We start from the raw sequence: 24,349 nt of genomic DNA, 5'->3' as shown, positions 1-24,349 counted from the left end.
TTGATTCTGCCTTTGCGACCAGTGTACATCATGATCAGCCTGCACATCTGTGCAGTCTGATCAAGATCTGCACTGTTCACCATTCAGACAGTATCTTTTTGGTTAGTTGACAAGTTCATTATAGAAATTTAGCAGGGTAAGGGTTAATATACATCTTATTCATATGATTGACAGTTTTGCAGGCAGCAGGCCACATCCATTTTCATTTAAAGTCAGTTGACAAGATATTCTTCTTTATTAAGTAATTAAATGTCACATAATTATATCCCTCACCTAATGTGAAAGGTGCATCATTTCATCTGGTTGTGCTGCCTTCTGGCCATCACAGTTTTCTATGCTTCACACACACATTTCTGTAAAACAATTGTCCAAACATTGTTTAATGGAGACTTAGATCAAATCTGATGACTTTTAAAGCAAAAAGATTATATGTTATATAGATGACATGCATGTCCACTATCTTGGTAACTGGCTAGGCAAGCAGTTATCCTGCAAATTGTTTTAGAATATGATTTACCACTTCTTTTAATCTTGTACCATTTTTCAATAACAACAAAGTTAAAACATAATATGAATTAGAGTGTCAGATTTTCTGTTGGATGATTTGTCACTTTTTCTTGTTGACTTGCCATATTGTTAGAAAATGCCTTGTATTTGCATATACAGTTGAAACATGATATCTCGAACTGAATTGTCTCAAAATTCCGGCTATCTCAGAGACATTTTAAAGTCCCGTCCTGAAAACATGTTCACAAAGTATTATTTTCGTGAAAAACAATCACTAGTGTATATTTAAAAGTTATAATAATACTTATCGTTTTATGTTGTGCACCATTTATAACTCTTTGTCACTGTTTTAGAACATCAACATGCTGGGGTTTGCTGCTGGGCTTTATTGGGTTTGTGGTGAGTCGTATCTGGTTTACAACATTTGTACCCACGTGGTGGTCCAATATGTCAAATACTGTTGTCATCACCATCGGAGCTTTGGCTGTAGTGGACCAGTTTCTCTCAGGTAGTGTAATGAAACTGGTGTGAATAGGCCGGAATGCATAGGGGATATTTGTTGATTTTCACAAATACTATAACATTTTGTTGGGAATGATGATCAATCACAATGGAATTTCAGATAAAATACTTGGCAGCAAATTTAATTATATTGAATATTACACAGAAGTCGAGTACATGTACAAAAGTCATGGTGGTCAAAGTTTATCTTCTTTGAAAGTGATCCTGGCTAATTGGCTATACACAATTGACTGGTGCGGAAGAAAAACAGCCTGACTGATACAAAGTTAAATTTCTCTGAAACGTTGTCAGATATCAGCAACAGTCAATATATACTTTAACATGCCAGAAACTTAATAGTTGACATTTCTCAGAAACATTGTGAAATATCAGCAAATTAAACATTTATGTTTAAATTACAGGAAGTTATGTTTAAATATATATTTCGTATAATGTGTAGGTTATGACAAGATAGATGAAGGTGAAAGACACGTAGACAAGAAGTTACAGTACCCTCTATGGCTGACTACTGGTCTAGGGTTTGGTAGTCTGTTGTTCCTTATAAACTGGGTGTTTGGTGAAGTATCCCTCATAACAAGGTGGACAGTCAGAGCTTACCCAAATAATGGACCCGAACCTTATCCTTGGGGGTAAGTTTAATTTGTCATGGTTTGTGTAAATATATTAAAGACCTACAGAGTTTTGTAACTGACTTGATTGTTATTTAGAATTCACAGATGAACTTAAAATACTATTTAAATAACGAGAAATATAGGTCGGATAGTTTTTTAATGTGAAAAAGCAATTTGATTGACAGTCTGTCTTTTAATTCAATGTTATCACTGTAGACGCATGTTGACATATTTAAAGTCTAAAATTTCCCTGAATGTCTGAGGGTACACAGTTTTTAATTGAAAGACATAATCAGAACCTCTCTTGTAAATAAAGTTCACATTGTGGCCCTTTTTCTAAAAACATCATTGAGCTACATTCACACTTTGAACTAGCAATAAGGTCTCAAATCCCAACCAAAAGGTCCAATCTGTCTGTTTTACTTTTTAATGTATTTTTTCATCATGGGTTATATTTGTGCATGAATCTTTTTTATGCCGCCAAAGGGAGGCATATAGTTTTTGAACCGTATGTCAGTCTGTCGGTCTGTCAGTCTGTCCGCAATTTTCGTGTCCGGTCCATATCTTTGTCATCCATGGATGGATTTTCAAATAACTTGGCATGAAAGTGTACCACAGTAAGACGACGTGTCGCGTGCAAGACCCAGGTCCGTAGCTCAAAGGTCAAGGTCACACTTAGACGTTAAAGGTCATTTTTCATGATAGTGCATTCGTGTCCGGTCCATATCTTTGTCATCCATGGATGGATTTTCAAATAACTTGGCATGAATGTGTACCACAGTAAGACGACGTGTCAAGCGCAAGACCCAGGTCCATAGCTCAAAGGTCAAGGTCACACTTAGACGTTAAAGGTCATTTGTCATGATAGTGCATTCGTGTACGGTCCATATCTTTGTCATCCATGGATGGATTTTCAAATAACTTGGCATGAATGTGTACCACAGTAAGACGACGTGTCGCGCGCAAGACCCAGGTCCGTAGCTCAAAAGTCAAGGTCACACTTAGACGTTAAAGGTCATATTTCATGATAGTGCAATGATGGGCATGTCCGGTCCATATCTTTGTCATTCATGCATGGATTTTAAAATAACTACGCATGAATGTGTGGCACAGTAAGACGACGTGTCGCGCGCAAGACCCAGGTCTGTAGGTCAAAGGTCCTAAACTCTAACATCGGCCATAACTATTCATTCAAAGTGCCATCGGGGGCATGTGTCATCCTATGGAGACAGCTCTTGTTTATTAATCCCCCGCCATGGCGGGGGGATTATAGGAATGGTCTGCGTCCGTCCTTCCGTCCATCCTTCCGTCCGTCTTTCCGTCCGTCCTTCCGTCCGTAACAAAATCGTGTCCGGTCCATATCTCCTAAACCCCTTGAAGGATTTTCATGAAACTTGGGTCAAATGATCACCTCATCAAGACGATGTGCAGAACTCATGAATCAGCCTTGTCGGTTCAAGGTCAAGGTCACAACTCAAGGTCAAAGGTTTGAGATTGCCATTTTGTGTCTGCTCTATATCTCCTTAACCCCTTGAAGGAATTTTATAAAACTTGGGTCAAATGATCACCTCATCAAGACGATGTGCAGAACCCATGAGTCAGCCATGCCGGCTCAAGGTCAAGGTCACAACTCAAGGTCAAAGGTTTGAGCCTTTCATTTTGTGTCCGCTCTATATCTCTTAAACCCCTTGAAGGAATTTTATAAAACTTGGGTCATATGATCACCTCATCAAGACGATGTGCAGAACCCATGAGTCAGTCATGCCGGCTCAAGGTCAAGGTCACAACTTAGGGTCAAAGGTTTGAACCTTCCATTTTGTGTCCGCTCTATATCTCCTAAACCCCTTGAAGGATTTTCATCAAACTTGGCTTAAATGATCACCTCATCAAAGCAATGTGCAGAACTTATGAGTCAGCCATGTGAGCTCAAGGTCAAGGTCACAACTGAAGGTCAAAGGTTTGAGCCTTCCATTTCGTGTCCGCTCTATATCTCCTAAACCCCTTGAAGGAATTTTATAAAACTTGGGTCAAATGATTACCTCATCAGAACGATGTGCAGAAATTATGAGTCAACCATGCCAGCTCAAGGTCAAGGTCACAACTAAGGGTCGAAGGTTTGAGCCTTCCATTTGGTGTCCACTCTGTATCTCCTTAACCCCTTGGATGATTTTCATCAAACTTGGGTCGAATGATCACCTCATCAAGAACTCATGAGTCAGCCATGTCAACTCAAGGTCAAGGTCACAACTGAAGGCCAAAGATTTCAGCTCTGTATCTCCTAAACCCCTTGAAGGATTTTCATGAAGCTTTGGTCAAATGATCACTTCATCAAGACATTATGCAGAATTCATGAGTCAGCCATGTCAGTTCAAGGTCAAGGTCACAGCTAAAATCAAAGGTTTTACCCTTTCACTATCCATAGCAGTGGCGGGGGATTTAGCTGTCTTTCAGACTGCCTTGTTTATTCAACCGATGAGGAGTTTCCAGCATTATCTTTGGTATTAGAATGCATCGCTGTGAGAATTCTATTAATGTTTACCTACATTTAGCAATTAGGATTTTATCTGAGAGAGAATTTTTGTTAAGGAGTTTTTATATTCAAACATGCTTATACTTTTGTTGCTTTTTCACTCTACAGAGCTTGTACACTGGTTGCTCTATGTTTTGGTGCCTATATGTCAGCCTGTCGTCATGTGGCAACGAGCAAAATCTGGTGGTTTGTCAGCCTTGCCTCATTCTGTGCTTTGTATTATCTCCCAACGTGGCAGGGATTTACAGGTATAGTTATATGTCAGCCTGTTGTCATGTGGCTACCATCAAGATCTGGTGATTTATTGGCCTTGCCTCATTGTGTGCATCCTATTATCTCCCAACATGGCAGGGATTTACAGGTATAGTTATATGTCAGCCTGTTGTCATGTGGCTACCATCAAGATCTGGTGGTTTATTGGTCTTGCCTCATTGTGTGCGCCCTATTATCTTCCAACATGGCAGGGATTTACAGGTATAGTTATATGTCAGCCTGTTGTCACGTGGCTACCATCAAGATCTGGTGGTTTATTGGTCTTGCCTCATTTTGTGCACCCTATTATCTCCCAACATGGCAGGGATTTACAGGTATAGTTATATGTCAGCCTGTTGTCACGTGGCTACCATCAAGATCTGGTGGTTTATTGGTCTTGCCTCATCGTGTGTGCCCTATTATCTCCCAACATGGCAGGATTTACAGGTATAGTTATATGTCAGCCTGTTGTCACGTGGCTACCATCAAGATCTGGTGGTTTATTGGCCTTGCCACATTGTGTGCGCCCTATTATCTCCCAACATGGCAGGGATTTACAGGTATAGTTATCTGCCAGTAAAGCAGGGATTTTAGGTAAGTTTACATTCAACTGATAGTAGGACAGACTTCCTTGCACAGAAGACATGAGTTTTTGTGCTAGCAAAACTCCTCCTTCACCCCCCAAGTGTAGGATGATACTGGTGCTGTAAATGATGTCATAGCATACTACAGTGTAACTCCATATGCTGCCACAGTGAAACATCAGTCACTTAAGATTGCAAAGGGATGTCCCCGTTGAGCAAAGATCTTGAATTATCCAGGATTTTTAACAGTCCAAAAAATGGACAAGGAAAGGAGACAGTCAGGGATTACATAAAGGGCTTGTTCAAGCAAGAGTTGTTGCACTTGATAAGAAAAATAAGGCTTATTAGAAAGATATGTGTTTTATCTTATTTCTTGTATTATCTGTAGAATATGGTATGCAAAAAAAACAGCATCAATCACTGGTTGTAGTGGTGGATTAGAAAATCCTGTTTTCTTTAACAGTTCGACCAACTTGACAGAACCTTTATATTACCATCCACACCTACATGCAGTAAAAGATTCTTGTATACTGAGGCAGTAAAGTGCTCTTAAAGTTACAGACATCTCTACTTAGTAGGCACCAGATACTGGGTTATTTTCAAATTGTAACTCTAAAAGCTCCTGTTACAGTAGGTTGACATATTAAGTGTAACTTACGAACAAATTTATAGAATTAATATACAATTAAATTAATTTCTTATCAACCTTTAAGCTTACTACAAATTTAAAAGTGTGATATTTGAAGCTGGTTTAGCAGTTAACATAATTGTTTCTGAAATTATATGATGGATATATCATCAAAATAAAACTTGTAAGAAAATAATGGTTCCAGTGCTTTTTTTGTGTTTCAGGTGGACTGGTTCTGGGAGTGTTTGCCATGTCTGTATGGCCTGAGATGTCAGACAGGGTCTCACGCTGTCCACCTGCCAGAACCCTCTTCCTGGCTATACTTGTGTTCATGATTCAGAACTTCTTCCTGGTGTGGACAGTGGCATACAACTTTGTACCTCTAGGAGAGTACACAAGAGAACATACAGACATTCTTATAGCTATCAACATGCTGTGTATACTTGCTGGTCTCTTTGCAGGTATATGACTTCATTTATCACTGACCTTTTTGTTACAGGTTTCACCTCATTCTTAGCTATTTCTGTTTAATGATACCAGTAACAAAAAATAGACAGGTTCTCCTACAGTTCTCCTACCCCTTGAAAGTAAAAGGACTGTACTCATTGCCTATCAGTCTGCATTTTCTGTTGGTTGGTAGATAAATTTGGTTTCCAAACAATAACTATAGAACGGTTTGGCCGACAGTTATCTAACTTTGTAAGGTGTTTGCCAACTTACCTCTGACAGACTGAAAAGGATTACCCAAAGTTACCTTTGACAGACTGAAAAGGTTTACCCCCAACTTACCTCTGATGGACTGAAAAGGTTTACCTCAAAGTTACCTCTGACAGACTGAAAAGGTTTACCCCAAGTTACCTCTGACAGACTGCAAAGGTTTACCCCAAGTTACCTCTGACGGACTGAAAAGGATTACCCAAAGTTACCTTTGACAGACTGAAAAGGTTTACCTCAAAGTTACCTCTGACAGACTGAAAAGGTTTACCCCAAGTTACCTCTGACAGACTGAAAAGGATTACCCAAAGTTACCTTTGACAGACTGAAAAGGTTTACCCCCAACTTACCTGTGACAGACTGAAAAGGTTTACCTCAAGTTACCTCTGACAGACTGTTATTGAGGTGAATACGTATTATTCAAACAGCTCTTGTTTCAGGTGGATCTACAAATGATGATGGGTACACAGCATATATCACTTTACACAGAAAGAAAACACCTTCTTCTAGTTTTAATAAAGGTAAACTTTTTGAACTGTTTGAACTCATAATTAGTTAAGATTTTAAAGTATTGTATAGATAAAACTGGAGACTTTCATGTGGTATACCTACAAATATTTATAAACAAACTTAACAATGTTGGATACCAATAAGTACATAGATAATTTCAAGTTCCCTTATTGATGAAGTAAATTTTGAAAGTTTCTATAATAAATGAATGTAGAATTGTGTGGATATGTAAAGGCAAAAGTATGTGATTTGTAAGTTTTGTTAATCACTGTCGTTTGAGTGGTAACCAAACTACGATATTTCTTTAACTTAACTTTAAAAATATGTTGTTTTTTACAGTGTTGGTTTTACTGCTGTGTGTCGGCCTGCTTGGGTTTGGCTATAGATATAATCCACAGAGATTTGATCATCCTGTCAAAGTAGGTTTCTCTAATCTACAACAGTTAAAAATGCAACTGAAGGCTATTCTTGTGTAAAAGTGGAACAAAATACTACAAGACGTGTGATAAAATTAATCGTTTTTGAATGAAGCATGAAAAATACATGTAGTTTGCACCAAACCTGTTATACTGAAAATAGGCATGTTTAACCATGTAGGCTGAGCACGATATATGTAATGTTTGTAAACCCATGCTAAACCAGAAACATATGTATCTTGGTATTTTGAAAGGAGAAATCTAAGTAGAGCCAGCCAGCTTTTACAAGGTGTCAGTTAGAGTAATACATTTAGATTTGCCAGCTCCATTCTTCATCAGTTTCAACAATTTGGTATCATGTGTATGATAGCAGCATAATGCAAACTTTTCAGAAATCACCTAAACAGATCACTGCAGCAATATGGACCTATCATTTTGGTTATGATAATAAAGGCTGGCCTAGTCTGGAAAGGACTGCCTCTTTACTCAACGATACAGGTAAGTGTTTTTTACAGGTGAGGACAGGGTCGCACAGTCTCATAAAGTCCTTTGATTTGATGCCCATTCTTTAAAAGTCATGAAAAAAACAAGCAGATCAAAGAAAGCACTTGAATCCATTACTGACTCTTTAAAAGTGCTGTATAAAGACCTGAAGTTTAGTGAAGCTTTGTATTTTGTATATCTAGTGACATTAAATATATTAGTGATGAAATAAACTATTCATACAAGGGTGCATATATATAAGTACTGGTTCCTTTCTTGCATGATGTTGGCATACAGCTATGTTTTCCAGTCACTCATGGGATGGGAAAATACTGGAAATAAGTGTTTTCAATTTAAATTGGCTCATTAATTAAGTGTCTGTAGTTGTGTGAAGTGGACATATTAAGTATAAAGAAGAATGCAAATTAAAACAGTTCAGTGTGTAAAACTTGGATTAAATGAGATGGAAAAATTTAAAGGCAAGTTAGAAATGTATCATTGAATATTGAAAAAATAGTATTCAGAAATAAAAAAAAAATCCTGAAAAAGCCTTGGAAAGTGTGTAAGAACTATGGAGGATCTTATACATGGCTTATTGTTGCTAAAAATATGCGACATTTATACTTCAGAACCTTCTTGTGCAAATATATACAATTAGATAATATTGTATATAAATGCACAAAAGGTTCTGAAATCTTGAGACAGGTGTCATGCAGTATTTATTTTGTAGGTGTTGATATTGTCACAATGTTAGAGAGTGATGCATCAAAGCCGTTTCTTGGCAACAATGACCTTGGTCAGTGGCTTGGTGAGAAAATGGGATTCTATGTTGACTTTGGTCCTTCCACAAAGGACCATACATGGGGGTAAGGTTTGAAAACACTTATGAAGCTGTTACTTCCACTATGATTTTGATGTGGCCATATTTGCAAGCTCTAACTGTAAGTGTGTATAGCGACAAACTTGTTAATTATACAACCATAAACATTTATAATCGGTCACCTATGATTTTCATACATTTCCTTGAGACTATGCTGAAAATAAAACAATAAAGTATACCATGCATGGTTGATTTAAGCCATTTAAATGGAAAATTACTCTCACGAATAAAAAGCATATGGGAACAAAGGTGATCGAGAAAATTTCAGTCGTGTAATTATTCAAGTTATCGCAATTATAAAAGTGACCAATTATAAAAGTCTAAGAGTGTACATGTTCGTGACAATATGTGAAATATCTAGTCGGTAGCTTAATCACTTAAATGTATCTCGGCATTATTTTACAACATGCATGAAAAAAAATGTTCTTTTGTCATATTGGATGCTTTTGGTAGGTGAAATTAGCAGATGTCCTGAAAGTACTTTTGTTTTCTCGTTACAGCAATTTGATATTATCCAAGTATCCCTTTGTGAAATCCACCCATCATTTACTGCCATCCCCATATGGTGAGTTCTGATAAATTTTCTAATGACATAATATGGTGTTTCTGACAGAGATAGCAAACTATTTTTGAAATCATTTTCGCATTTTGTATTGTGGTTTGAAATAATTTGATAATAAATTAAGGTATGCTTCCTACAGACAGAACTTGCTAACTACGTTGCATCTATGGCCTTATGTTTTAGTTCGCTGTCTTTGAATTGCCCCTCCCCATATAGATGTTCATTTGAAACCTCATTGCGGTGTAGAATTCTTCATACGAGGAAGCCATCTGTCTGCTTTACTGAAGAGTTGGTTCTACCAAGGTGCCTACTCATGCCTGAAACATGTTTAGAGGGCACCTAAGGTCTTTTCAACCATCAGAAGCCAGAAAATGTTGCCATATGACCTAAATTGTGTCGGTATGATTCTAAACCTGAAGACTAAAAAACATTGCTAACTGTTGCCTTCCAAATAAATATACATATAGCTCAAGCAAAAGGAGGTTGATAAAGAATAAACAGTTAATCACTTTAGGAAATAAACTGATTTTTGTTTTAGAAAGCTAAATCAATCCAGGTTTGGGAAATAAAAACAGCATTTAAGAACCTTCCACAGATAATGAAACTCTGCAGATGTAACGCAAAAACAGTTTCCTGAAAGATTCTTTTCCTTGCATACCTTTAATACTATACAAATACAAATACAAATATGTAGAAGAAAAAATTAAATTAAATTAAAACCTTTCTTTACAGCACAGTTTTCTCATAGATATATATTTAAATGAATTGGAAACGTTCGTCCAGGAATAGAAATGGCATCTTGATGTTTCAAAGGTTAATAGCATTGAGTTTTGGTTTAGTTCTAGTACCTGCAATGTAACATTATTTATTTCTAGTATGATAATTATGTCTCCCCCAGGAGACATACTGTTTTTGCCCTGTCCATCCGTCCGTCCGTACGTCACACTTCATTTCCGAGCAATAACTGGAGAACCATTTGACCTAGAACCTTCAAACTTCATAGGGTTGTAGGGCTGCTGGAGTAGACGACCCCTATTGTTTTTGGGGTCACTCCATCAAAGGTCAAGGTCACAGGGGCCTGAACATTGAAAACCATTTCTGATCAATAACTAGAGAACCACTTGACCCAGAATGTTGAAACTTCATAGGATGATTGGTCATGAAGAGTAGATGACCCCTATTGATTTTGGGGTCACTCCGTCAAAGGTCAAGGTCACAGGGGCCTGAACATTGAAAACCATTTCCGATCAATAACTAGAGAACCACTTGACCCAGAATGTTGAAACTTCATAGGATGATTGGTCATGAAGAGTAGATGACCCCTATTGATTTTGGGGTCGCTCCGTCAAAGGTCAAGATCACAGGGGCCTGAACATTGAAAACCATTTCCGATCAATAACTAGAGAACCATTTGATCCCAGAATGTTGAAACTTCATAGGATGATTGATCATGAAGAGTAGATGACCCCTATTGATTTTGGGGTCACTCCGTCAAAGGTCAAGGTCACAGGGGCCTGAACATTGAAAACCATTTCCGATCAATAACTAGAGAACCACTTGACCCAGAATGTTGAAACTTCATAGGATGATTGGTCATGAAGAGTAGATGACCCCTATTGATTTTGGGGTCACTCCGTCAAAGGTCAAGGCCACAGGGGCCTGAACATTGAAAACCATTTCCGATCAATAACTAGAGAACCACTTGACCCAGAATGTTGAAACTTCATAGGATGATTGGTCATGAAGAGTAGATGACCCCTATTGATTTTGGGGTCACTCTGTCAAAGGTCAAGGTCACAGGGGCCTGAACATTGAAAACCATTTCCAATCAATAACTAGAGAACCACCTGACCCAGAATGTTGAAACTTCATAGGATGATTGTACATGCACAGTAGATGACCCCTATCGATTTTGGGGTCACTCCATTAAAGGTCAAGGTCACAGGGGCCTGAACATTGAAAACCATTTCCGGTCAGTAACTTGAGAACCACTTGACCCAGAATGTTGAAACTTAAAAGGATGATTGGTCATAAAGAGTAGATGACCCCTATCGATTTTGGGGTCACTCTGAAAGGTCAAGGTCACAGGGGCCTGAACATTGATAACCAGTTCCGATCAATAACTTTAGAACCACTTGACCCAGAATGTTGAAACTTCATAGGATGATTGAACATGCAGAGTAGATGACCCCTATTGATTTTGGGGTCAGTCTATTAAAGGTCAAGGTCACAGTGGCCTGTTCATGTAAAATCATTTTTTGGAAATAACTTGAGAACCACTTGACCTACATGTTGAAACTTAATAGGATGATTGGACATGCAGAGTACATGACCCCTATTTATTTTGAGGTCACTTGATCAAAGGTCAGGGTCACAGGAGCCTGAACAGTGACTTGAGAACCACTAGGCCACGAGTGTTGAAATTTAGCGGGATGACTGGACATGCCAAGTAGATGATCCCTATTGCAGCTAACCATCAGTGTCTCTTTGACTTTCGCTCCTGACCCCTATTGACTTCTTGCCTATAGGACTTTGCATTGGGGGAGACATGCGCTTTTTTACAAAAGCATTTTCTAGTTTTGTTTTGAATCCAGAACGATAAGGAATAAAGTGCAGCTATCAAGTTACTTGATTTTTTATCCAGTTTTGCAGAAAATATAAAAATTAATGCACAGAACTACTTCATAAATGAAGTTCTTTGTAATGTCATTTACAGCACGAGAGTCATCTTTCAAACTAAGATGAAGTTTTCGTGCACCTGTGAAAACACCAGAAACTTGGGCCGAGTCTGCAAGACAGATTACTCTTAACAAAGTAGAAAATTATTGATGGTTATTTCAGGAGAGTTAGCACCAGCTGTAACAGCTACAGTGAATGTTTCTGGCAGTCTGGTAGACTTTGTTGTTACACATATGGGCAATGATAGGGATACACTAGACAGGAAACTACAAGCGGAGTTCCTGGCACGAGAAACAAAGAACAGCGAGAATTCTGTTGTCTTTCTGGGCTATGTAACATCAAAGCCGGGCAGTAAGGAGTATCTGGAATTGATAAACAATGGAAATATGAATGACATTGATGATACAGATAGGAAAAGATTTTGTGAATATATCATGTACAGAGGATTGAAGAGGTTTGAATGTGTTTATCTGTGTTACTTGATTAATTAAGTAATGTCATTAAGTTTCTGATTTTTAGCTCACCTTTCACATGGTGACAGGGTGAGCTTTTGTGATCGCATTTTGTCTGTCGTTCGTCCGTTCACAATTTCTTGTGAACACGATAGAGAACACATTTTGCAATCAGTTTAATCAAACTTGCGCACAACTTGTATTGGCATAATATCTCGTATCCTTTGGAAAACTGGCCAGATCCCATCATGGGTTCCAGAGTTATGGCCCCTTAAAAGGCCAATATTTGCTATTTTTGGCTCGTGAACACGATAGAGAACACATTTTGCAATCGACTATAATCGAACTTGCACACAACTTGTATTGGCGTAATATCTCGTATCCTTTCGAAAATTGGCCAGATCCCATCATGGGTTCCAGAGTTATGGCCCCATAAAGGGCCGAAATATGCTATTTTTGCTTTTGCAGCCATATAGAGACTTCATTTACGGTTTGATTTGATACAAACTTGCAAAATATCTTCAACAACAATAAATCTTGGATTCCATGATGAGTCTGTCAGATCCAATCATAGGTTCTGGAGTTACGGCCCCTGATTGACCACTGAAAGAGCCAAAATTTGGTAATTTTTACCTTGTGAACATGGTAGAAGTGACATTTTGTATATGATTTTAACCACACTTACACACAACTTTAGTCACAATAAGATCTCAGTTCCTTTCGAAAAATTGTCTAGATTCCTTCATAGGTTCTAGAGTTACTGCCCCTGAAAGCGGCAAAATTTTCTATCTGGCTCTTTCAGCCATATTGAGGTTTCATTTATGCTTTGATTTTATACAAACTTGCACAGAATGATTATTATGATGATTTTGTATGAATTATTATCTGGGTCATGTGGGGTCAAAAACTAGGTCACCAGATCAAATCAAAGAATAAGCTTGTTTACACCCTAGGAGGCACATTTTTGATTCTGTCTTCATAAAATTTGGTCAGAGTGTTTGTTATCATGAAGTCTTGGATGCTTTTAAATCTGGGTCACGTGGGGTCTAAAACTAGGTTACTAGGTCAAATCATAAAGCTTGTATACTCTCTAGAGACCACTTTTTTGCTCCAATCGTCCCGAAACTTTGTAAGAATGTTTGTTTTTATGAAATTTTGGACAAGTTCGAATCTGGGTCATGTGGGTTAAAAAGCTAGGTAACTAGGTCAAATGAAAGAAAATTCTTTTTTACACTCAAGAGGCAATGTTTTTTGGTCCAGTCTTAATGAAAATTGGTCAGAATATTTTGTCTCTATGAAATCACTAGGTAAAACATGTTTACACTGTTATGGTGTGTTATACAGGTGAGCAACTTAGGGCCATCTTGGACCTCTTGTTTACAAGTTATATAGTAATATAGTAAAAATGATCATTTGAGGTTGCAGAGAGCATGAGCAAAATGTTAAAGTTATTTAGGGTATTGAACGATCAGAACAAATATACTGGATACAATGAGCTGCTCAAGTGAGCCTGGGAGCTATGGTTTTCTGTATGTGGACATATTAAAAATGTGCAGTATATGTATTGCCTATGGAAATCACACATGAATTGGAGTAACATTTTTCATTTTGCTGATACAACAGCCATCATTGTTGTATAATGATATGTTATTGGATATTCATAACGTTAAAAAATAGATTGACCAAAACAAAAGTTTACAGTTGTTCTATGTTATAAAGGTGCAATTTATTGTGATTAAGTCTGAAGATTAGTAATATATTTCAAATCAATCTCTTCTCAAGACCTTGGCCGAGTGGTTAAGGTTGCTGACTTCAAATCACTTGCCCCTCACCGATGTGGGTTCAAGCCTCATTAGGGGCGTTGAATTCTTCATGTGAGGAAGCCATCCAGCTGGCTTACGAAAGGTCGGTGGTTCTACCCAGGTACCTGCCTGTGATGAAATAATGCACAGAGGGGCACTGGGGTCTTCATCCACCATCAAAGCTGGAAAGTCGCCATATGACCTATAACTGTGTCGGTGTGGCGTTTAACTCAACAAAAACAAAACAAATTCTCAAGACCTTACCAGTACCATACAGCGCTTTTGACTTATTAGCTTGTTTCAGTATTATTTAGGGTATAAGAATTGAATTGTTGTTCAGCACATTTTACTGTTGTTATGAAATAGGTTAGACTTGTTTACAGTACTTGCTGTGGCTTATGACCACCACACACTGAAAATTCTATGCATGTAATTCATACCCGTATGAAAACTGTAAAAGTACATTTCATTATGAAAATAGAGTACACAAATTTGTACATTGCAAAAGGATATCAAGTTGTATCTAAAATGCATGTGTGTTTCTTCACATGCTCTTATATTTAGATACAAAAATATTAACCTACAACTCTATTGTTTAAAGGTTAGGGTATGCAAGAATAACACATGGGGGCCTGAGTGACACAGAGTTACAGATGGCAAAATTTGAGATCCCAGATGATCCCAATAACTTCAAGGACAACACCAAAGTGACTTATGATACAGAGAACAGTATCATACCAGACAGTGTCAAGTTTAATGAGAAGTAGGTGTTCTTGTTCCATTAGCCAAAATGACTTTGTTATTTAGCTTTAAAAAATGGGTCATTAGGACAGATTATAGAAAGACATTGTTAACAATATTTGTCTCTGGAAATCTAGGTCAGGTTTTAAACTGAATATAAATTAAACTTGCAATAATTACACATCAATATTCTTTGGGTGACCCTCTGCAAATGTACTCGAGACATTATGATTTGTACACACATGTCTAAACATGACTGGCAGGCACCTGGTTGGTTTTCTCTATACGGCTATAGTTACGGAAATTTTCCAAAAATCTTCTCAGAAACTTTCTGCCCAATACAGTGGCTTTGAAAGATTATACATTTTTTCATCATCAGTAGGTTGAGTATTGAATTATTTCAAGCACTTAAAGATGAGCGTTAGCAAATATAGGCAGAGCTCTTGTTTTCTTGGGGTTTAGTATGTATGTTTTGTAGAATGTTTTTAATGCCAGTATGTTTACTTTTAAATTAATATACAACGACTTAACTGACAAAATATGTGGCATTGTTTTACTGTTATGAACTGGTCAGAGTTGTGTTAACGGTTTCCTCTGTATGATGTCCATCCAAAAATGGTGTCTGTACCTTTTGAAAACTATTTAACCTTTGTTATTTGTATTTAGAGTGTTCATCATGGTTTGCCTTTTAGAAAGTTTTGAGACATGAGAGAGATTTATTTAATATTTTACAGGTTTGGGACACTACACCATGGGCATGGCTACTTCCCAGGACACAGGTTCCACATGAGTACACCAAAATATTTCCTTCCTTAGGCAGCTGTTGTGAATGAAGTGTTACCAGTATATGTACCAAAATATTTCCCACCTTAGCAGGGACTAAAAAAATCTAAGAAAAAAGTTAAATATGATCAAAATGCTTTCTCTTTAATAGAATTTGTTGAGAAAATGAATTGTATAATGGTTGTTGTTTAGTACTCACAGAATATTGATATGTAGTGTTTTCTAGCAATAAATATTTAGCAGGACTTAGATTTACCAGTAAGCAATAAGTGTTGCACATTTACTGCTACATGTGTTGTGAAATAGTCAAGTATTTCAAGCATATCAGCAGTTACAGACAAATCAAAATTGTTCTATAGTGCTAATTGATAATTAAATGTGTATAGTTTAAAACTGCCCCTATTATTGAGTGAACCATACTGGTTCGAGTCGTAAATATTCGGCCACCCACTTTAAAGCTTTTTTAGAGCCAGATACTTGAGAACGCATCTGTGTCATCACAGGCGCTTGCGTTAGCAACAAAGTCGGCAAAACACAAGAAGTTGGGGTGAGTAGAAAAAAAGTTGTCCTTACCTCAAGTGTACTCTAAACAGCAAATATTTTGTCTCGCGGGACGCGTGAAGTCATCGCACACGCTCGATTATGCTAAGGCCCGGCTAGGGTTTATTCAAATCTAAACTTTAAATAAAAAGTCATTGAATATTTAATTCTGTTTTTTCATTTTTCCAAAATGAAAATTATTAGACTATAATTTCATTCAAATCTGCTCGACATGACTTAATCACAACCCTTAAAAACGTCCAAGTAACTTAACGTCGTACTACTAGCACAGATCTATGCAACACTCATTACGGGCCTCGATCTATAAATAACTCTACGTATGGCTATAAATAGACACACATGAGCAGATAAAACTATTTTTAGAACATTCGATCACTGCTTATGCAAAGGCTTTTGTTTATATATTCTCTTTCCTTCTTTGTGCATATGACATTGTGTAATAAACAGTGACGTAAAAATTAAACGACGTCATGCAGGTGTGAGAAGGATGACAGGCGCTTTTTAAATCTCTGTTGGCAAATGTTTCCCACAAGGTGTGCTATTGAAAATTGATTGCAGTTTGTTGAAAAAAGAACGATTTTGGCTGTAGCATCGATTTATTTCCAAGACAATGTTGAAAACATAACCAACGTTATGTTTAAAAAGTGGCTGAATATTTACAACCTCTAGAAGGTAAAATGTGAAGGCTAAACCTGTCCGTTATTTTATGGGCGGTTTTATTAATAAATTATTGTTTACCATATTGTAAACGGCCGTTAATTATAACAATCAGTGTTGCTTGTATTAAAGCATAAATGGTAGAAATTTTGTACAAATCGGTTGTATAAAGAAAGAAATATTTACGACTCGAACCAGTACTTAGCAAAATAATGCCTCTGTTGAACTATATAGAAATCTACATGTTAGTTTATAAAGTGATGGTGTAACATCATTTATCCAGAAAACCTAGAATAATGCCTTGTAGCCATTATACATGCTGCATAAATGTTATTGTATCCAGTATATCAAGTGTTAAACAGTGGGCACTACTGTCTTTCTGATGGTTAAATTTGACAACAGATAGGTTTTGATGTAAATTAATTCAAAATAATAACATAAAATAAGCAGCAATACAAGGTCCCCAACTAAGATTTTGTGAATTATGAAAAAATAAGCACAAGGACCTACAACTTCAATTTGATCATATGATAAAAAATAGATGAATGTATATATGTAATTATGAAAAGTTTCATTAAAATCCAACTTTCGGACTTTCTCTATAAGCAGACATTTCAGCGAGTTAGATTCCCCCATAGAAGCCTATTGTGAAAATTTACCGACAAATATTTTATAATCTGTCAAACAAAAAATCAGGCGCATGGCCCTATCTTTGTAAATGGTTGAATTTCATTTGCTTTGAAAAATTATGATTTGATAAAATTCTACTTTGTAGAACAATATTTTTCCAAATGTGGAGAATTACCTTAAGAAGAGACAATATTGATTTGATGTAGAATCTTTTAGTCTAGGCTGGTTAATTCAGACAAAACTGCTAGCTGTCTGAATGGCATAGCCTACAAAAATGGAAGTTCAAAGAATAAAGACGTTTGAATAAGCACTGCTTGATTTCATTATCAGAATCAAGGTAAATTAATTGTTTTCTATATGGTTGAAATGAGAGAATATTTGTTTTGACATTTGACACTGAAATATAAGTAAACAATTTAATGTATTTTCTCAACAGAAACAGACCTTGTTTAGAAAAAAGTTAGCTACAAAGTTGTGAAATTTAGATATGATTAAGATTTCCTCAGGTATGTTCTTTGGCCCTGAAGTAGTTCATTTGATGCTGCTTACCTTTGATATGTTTGTTAGAGTCTTTTGTGCCATATTTGTCTGTTTGCTTATAAATGTGATTTAGTGATCTGTATATAATTTTACTGCTCAGCACAAGACTAGTTTATGTGTATAGATATAAAGAAATTGATTGAACAGTTTTGCTTTTAGTCCTCAAAATTTATTTTATGAAACACTTTGTATTACCAACAATGATAAAAGGTTTTAGACTAAATGCTCTGTATGACAGTATAAAATGCACATGTGTTGAATTTTATCAGCTTCACTTCTTTATATAGCAGAATAAGCTAAGACAAAATCCTTGTATATTTTGTTTATGTGTAGAAGAATCAAGATATAGAATATTCTGTTTATTGTTGGAAGAATCAATTATTACAAGTTGCTGGGATATTTTTATTGTTAGAAGATTGAAGTTATAGAATAGTCTGTTTATTGTTGCGAGAATCAAGCTAATGCATGTTACTAAATTATTTTGTTTACTTTACTATGTTTTTTCGCAGCACCTCTTTATTTAAAGATAGAACAAAGAGTGCAAGAGATCACAATATATATATATATATAGAGAGAGAGAGTCTAACGTCTCTGGTCCCAATCAGATAAAAAAAAGCTTAACTGTCTCTTTTGATTTATGAGTCATGATAACAGAGATCTGAGTATATGTGCAAATGTTGAACTGGTTGTAGTACATTTCGGCATGTATATAAAGCAGCATTGGAACCAAATTTATTGGGTTGGTGGATTTGTTGTTGAATATGCACACTTGTTTTTACTGCTAGGGGTTTTGCCTTGATTGGTCTGCTGTATTGTAATGGTGATTTGTTCATATAAACTCTCATTTTCTATAATAATAATTTGTATTGTGAACTTCTATCTTCACAGGTCTCACATGTATGAAAGCTAACTATTCTGAATTTAATTATTTCTGTATATGTACATTTTCTCTAAAATTCATGATATCCTTGAGATCTAGTTATTTTCTAAGAGAGAATATTATATAACTTCTGTGGTCTCAGTCAGTTAAACTGTCACTGTTGATTTGTGAAGCATGATAACAGAGATTTGAGACTATATGCAAATGTTGAACCAGTTCCAATGTGTAGTGCAGTTCAGGCATATACATGTATATAAAACAGCATTGAAACCAGCCTTATTTACATGTATGTTGGTGAATTTGTTGTTTAATATGCACGATCTTCTTTACTGCTGTGTGCTATAATTGATTTAATGTATCATGTTGGTTATTTTGTCCTGTAAATCCTTTCTTTAACAATGTTTGCTTTATATATATGTGCAGTCACATTAAATATGGTAATCAGACAGAAAAAGTGTTTTAGGCTGAGAGACAATAGATCATTTTCATACACTTCAGGTTATTGTTTTTACATAGAAATAAATAACATATTAAATTGTTTATATGTGATTATATATTGCAAGACTTACATATGTGTGTGTTTTAGAAACGTGTGCATTCTCTGCATTTATAGCAACATCGCAGGAAATATCTTGGTATGTACTTATTTCATTTCTGTGCCATTGCTGTAATGTTAAATTTATCACTGCCCTTTACCCAAATTGTACAAGTAGTTTTATACAAATCTAGACTAAGGTACAAGATTGTTTTATCTTGAAAAATGTTTAGCAAATTGTCATCGTTTGACCATTATCGGTTTGCAAGCTAGTCAAGAAAAAGATGGTTGTAATAAGTGTCACCTTATTTAAGGTTTACCTAGTTGCAGTCATACATGTTGCGTTGATCTGTCTTTTTGAAATGAATATCAATCATCTTTTGTCAGTTAACCACAGAGAGTATGCTTTTATTTTGCTGGATTGTGTTCTTCTTATACGTACATGACAGTTGAATGGATTTAATTACCCAGAATGCATAGCTCTACTAGATTGCTTTAATAATACAAGAACTGTAGCTTGTGAGTTTGTCAAAATATCTAGTTTCAGTTTCCAATTTTGTTCAAATGGGGGCACCTGACATGTTTAAAAATAGAAAAACCTTGTGATCTCACTGGAGTCCATACCTGACATGTTTATGTTATGATTATGATACTAAATACATCTGTTATTATTCATGATTCAGTGTGTCGTACGGGGGGCCACCGTGGCCGAGTGGTTAAGGTCGCTGACTTCAAATGACTTGCCTCTCATCGATGTGGGTTCGAGCCTCACTCGGGGCTTTAAATTCTTCATGTGAGGAAGCCATCCAGCTGGCTTACGGAAGGTCGGTGGTTCTACCCAGGTGCCCGCTGGTGATGAAATAATGCACGGAGGGGCACCTGGGGTCTTCCTCCACCATTAAAAAAGCTGGAAAGTCGCCATATGACCTATCATGTGTCGGTGCGACGTTAAATTCAACAAAAAAAATGTGTGTCGTATATTTTTTCAAGATCCAATAACCAAGGTCAGGTGAGATTAAAATTGCTATATTTTCCATTTGTTACAGGGTACATATACTGAAACCTTAATGACTAACATATTCAAGTATTAAGGTGAGCAGTGTATGGCTTGTTAACCAGGTTTTCAACGAAAACCTGAGTTATTAGATTGGGGTAGATGTCGGACGGGCGGGCGGAGGTGGCGGCGGCGGCGTCAAACTGGTGTTTCCGGTCAATAACTTTTGTTTCGGTAAAGATATTTGAATAAAACTTGGTATGTATGTAGCTTATATCAAGACAAAGGCTGGGATTGATTTTGGGGTTTCTGGGGTCAAGGTCAAGGTCACTGTTACTTAAAATAGAAAAAGGGTTTCCGGTCAATAACTTCTGTTTCGGTAAAGATATTTGAATAAAACTTGGTATGTATATAGCTTATATCAAGACAAAGGCTGGGATTGATTTTGGGGTTTCTGGGGACAAGGTCAAGGTCACTGTTACTTAAAATAGAAAAAAAGTTTCCGGTCAATAACTTAACTTAGGAATGAGCTATCATGATGAAACTTGGTGTATAGAAAACTTATATAAAGTTGTAGCTTGGGATTGATTTTGGGGTTTCTGGGATCAAGGTCAAGGTCATTGTTACTAAAAATAGGGTTAGGGTTAGCATATCTTCTACATGCATGGAGGGATTTTGATGAAAGTTGGCACAATTGTTCACCATCATGAGACGGAGTGTCATGCGCAAGAACCAGGTCCCTAGGTCTAAGGTCAAGGTCGAACTTAGAGGTCAAAGGATACAAGAATGAAAACTTTGTCCGGAGCATATCTTCTTCATGCATAGAGGGATTTTGATGTAACTTGGCACAATTATACACCATCATGAGACGAAGTGTCTTGCGCAGTTCCTTTCTTTAGAATTACTTCCCTTTGTTGTTACTATAAATAGCTTATATTGTAACTTTTTCATTACTAGACGTAGGGAAAAATCGAGACCACTTCTCTGTAGTACAACATGCATGTTTCATCCAATTGTGAGGTGTATTTTGACCAATCTCTACCTGGTAAGGATTTCTGTGTGGACTTACAATTTTTTTTTTTGTATTTTTATTTTTTTTATTTTTAAGATTAACTTCCCTTAGTTGTTACTACAAATAACTTATATTGTAACTTTTTTATAATTGACCGTAGGGAAAAACCAAGACCACTTTTCTGTGGTACAACATAGGTGTTACTTTCTAATTTTAGGTGTATTTTAAGGTATCTCTACCTGGTAAGGAGTTTTTTTGTGGACTTTGAAAAACAAAAGAATTACAATGATTACTAAACAACCACAAAATTAAAATTACATCTGCAAATACAGGTGCTAGAGTAAAGAAATTTGCTGTGACGGGTGTATATTGTGACATTCTGGCACTCCTGTTTATTCTTATGAAAAGTGTTGAAAACCTGGTTTCGTGGCATTGCCGCATTTCTTGTTTTGTTATTTGACTACCCTTATGTAACATTACAAAAAACGTGTAAAGTTTTATTCTTAATTCATATACTGTTACGTCTTTTTTTTAAATCTTGACTAATATACATGTTTCCTGTACTAGTTCTTTTTAAGATCAAATTTTATTTTGTGTTAAGCATTTTTTAATGTTAAAGATCCATTGTTATATTTTTGTCTTGATCAAAAATGTATTGACAGCAGAACAATAGGTAACAATATTTTATTGCTTAAATTTACTTACTTGAACAAGTGTGGAAAAGAGCATGTGTGGTAACAGGATCGCTTTTCTTCCTTATACCCTTCTGCTTTGCTTCTTTTTTTTAGTTTTATACACATACAAACATGCAAATTACATTGCATGCTTTCAGTTTATTTAAAATGCTTTTCCAAGGCTTTAAACTCTGATGTGTGTTAATAGCTTTTCACCAATTTATTATATGCCCGAGCGGATATATTATGTGATGGCGTAGGTCGTCCCTCTGATGGAAATTTATTTTCCACTCAATAACATGAGAATACTTTGACATATGATCCTCAAGCAATACGTTCTTAATTTTTAAGGTCAGTTGGACAAAGGTTAAGGTCACAGTGACTGTTAAGTATAAAAACCGTTTTCGCTTAGTATCTTTAAAACCCTTTACCCTCGATCCTGTAAGTTGGCAGGCATACTGCTTAAATGCAGCAGATTGCCTTTCTTGAGCGTTTGTTCATGGGCAGTGAATGAATCCTATCGATTTTCAGGTTTAACTTAGTGGGTCAAATTTAAAGGTAGTGACCGTCAGTACGAAATGAACATTCACTATGGACCCCTGTTGATATTTAGGTTTCCTAGTCAAGTCAGGTAAAGTGACAGATGGATATATTATATGATGATGCTGGTTATCTGTCCATCTGTTTGCAATTTAGTTTCCACTCAATTGCTTCAGAATACTTTGACTTATGATTATCCAACTTGATAGACACATTACCTCGGGTGTTTTTTTTGTTCCGCACAGCGGTGCTTTTGTTTATATATAATTGAGTTTAGTGTACAATGTAATCAGAATCATGTTTAATGTTTTCATCTGTACTTAGTCGTATTACTTTTATGCGTAAGTTCTTATTCTTTACAAAGTGAAAATAGTTCACAGACACTGCATCATGTTTTGTACTCTCTATGCGTAGTGATATGTCAGATATACCATTGTTCAAATTCTAGCAGTTGTTCAAGTATGGTACGTGTTTTCGAAAGTCATAAGGAAATTGGTCCTGTTTGCAGTATATTTATGGACTATTCTCGTGTCACTATTCTTTAAAGACGTAAAGCAGCAAAAGTCTAAAATTTGTAGTAAATAGGTCTGGTTATTACAGGAAGTCTCTCTGAAATGGATCCATGACAAATTTCTACATTAATCATGAACGAAACGAGACGTTAATATTATAAAAGGACACTCGGTGAAAAAGAAGCTGTCGGAGTAAAACCATTTTATTGGTATTTTGGATTGAATACTAAGTAAATCCATAATCGCATTAAGTGAATTTCCAAAACTTTACAGAAGTTTTCATGTTGAGGCGCGTATAAAGTTTTTTGTATACGTGCAGTACCGTGTATACTTTCAAAGCTGAAATGAAAATGCTGCTTAGATAACAGAATGGACTAAAACTCATTAGGTAAAGAACAATGATTTTGTAAAGAAATAGCCTATTTTTTTACCTGTAGCAAACCTTTTGTATATCTATGTGTTGTTTGTAAACATATGCTGCTTGTTCACTCCTGATACTCACTATGTCATTTTATGTTAATGATCTTTCCTGGTTTTTATTAAAGTTCTAGAAATGCATGTGCTACGTTAGTTGTGTTGACTAAGTCACATCAAGCATTTGCACACATTTGCGTACGTACGTTGGGCGGGGCAAGGTGTTGAGTTTCGGACATATATTTACTATTCTTGAGGTGGCTGATTTTGATTTTCGGAAAAGAGAGCTCAGAGGCATGAAGTGGCTGGGTAAATAAAGCAAAACAAGTTCCATTTGTTTAGTTAGTTGCCACCGTGCTTTGGGTTTTAGTATTACTATGGTATATACTTTTGCACTGGGTCTTTCGAAAAAAAACAAGTAATGACAGTTTTGCTTTCCGAAGGAGAAAACAGGGTACTACATTTAGTATCGAGTGTCCGGTTGGGGAAGCAGATAAAAACCTAAAGATTGTTATCCGAACGGGATGACAAACTCTGGTTCAAAACTTTAATGCCTGCTTACACGTTTTCAAGTAAAATGCACTTATATTTTCAGTTCTTGGACCGACCCTTTTCACTATGGTCATGTTTATGTACGTCTAAAAGTTGGAAGAAGGTTCACCCCGCAAGTTTCTTTGCAATGGACCGATCAACTATATCCGTGCATACAAAGCGTCGTTTTGCGAGGGATTAAAACTGTTTAAG

The 24,349-nt window shown here is 36.3% G+C and overlaps 1 protein-coding gene across 1 annotated transcript in view; it reads left to right on the top strand.

Moving 5' to 3' along the window:
• LOC123556795 (PGAP2-interacting protein-like) overlaps window positions 1–23,749 on the top strand; it is a 32,123-nt gene extending 8,374 nt beyond the window's left edge. Inside the window, exons 4-15 of the mRNA XM_045347775.2 lie at window positions 861–1,015; window positions 1,469–1,658; window positions 4,279–4,418; window positions 5,859–6,095; window positions 6,789–6,869; window positions 7,198–7,277; window positions 7,667–7,772; window positions 8,488–8,623; window positions 9,138–9,202; window positions 12,041–12,332; window positions 14,734–14,895; window positions 15,608–23,749. Coding sequence (XP_045203710.2) covers window positions 861–1,015; window positions 1,469–1,658; window positions 4,279–4,418; window positions 5,859–6,095; window positions 6,789–6,869; window positions 7,198–7,277; window positions 7,667–7,772; window positions 8,488–8,623; window positions 9,138–9,202; window positions 12,041–12,332; window positions 14,734–14,895; window positions 15,608–15,689 — 1,726 coding nt within the window. The 3' untranslated portion in view covers window positions 15,690–23,749. The remainder of the gene's footprint in view (window positions 1–860; window positions 1,016–1,468; window positions 1,659–4,278; window positions 4,419–5,858; window positions 6,096–6,788; window positions 6,870–7,197; window positions 7,278–7,666; window positions 7,773–8,487; window positions 8,624–9,137; window positions 9,203–12,040; window positions 12,333–14,733; window positions 14,896–15,607) is intronic.
• Window positions 23,750–24,349: the final 600 nt, after the last annotated feature.

This window comes from Mercenaria mercenaria, chromosome 5, assembly GCF_021730395.1.
Source record: "Mercenaria mercenaria strain notata chromosome 5, MADL_Memer_1, whole genome shotgun sequence".
NCBI lineage: Eukaryota > Metazoa > Mollusca > Bivalvia > Venerida > Veneridae > Mercenaria > Mercenaria mercenaria.
The sequence above is the reverse complement of the archived record's forward strand: the minus strand, read 5'-3'. Positions and strand labels throughout refer to the sequence as shown.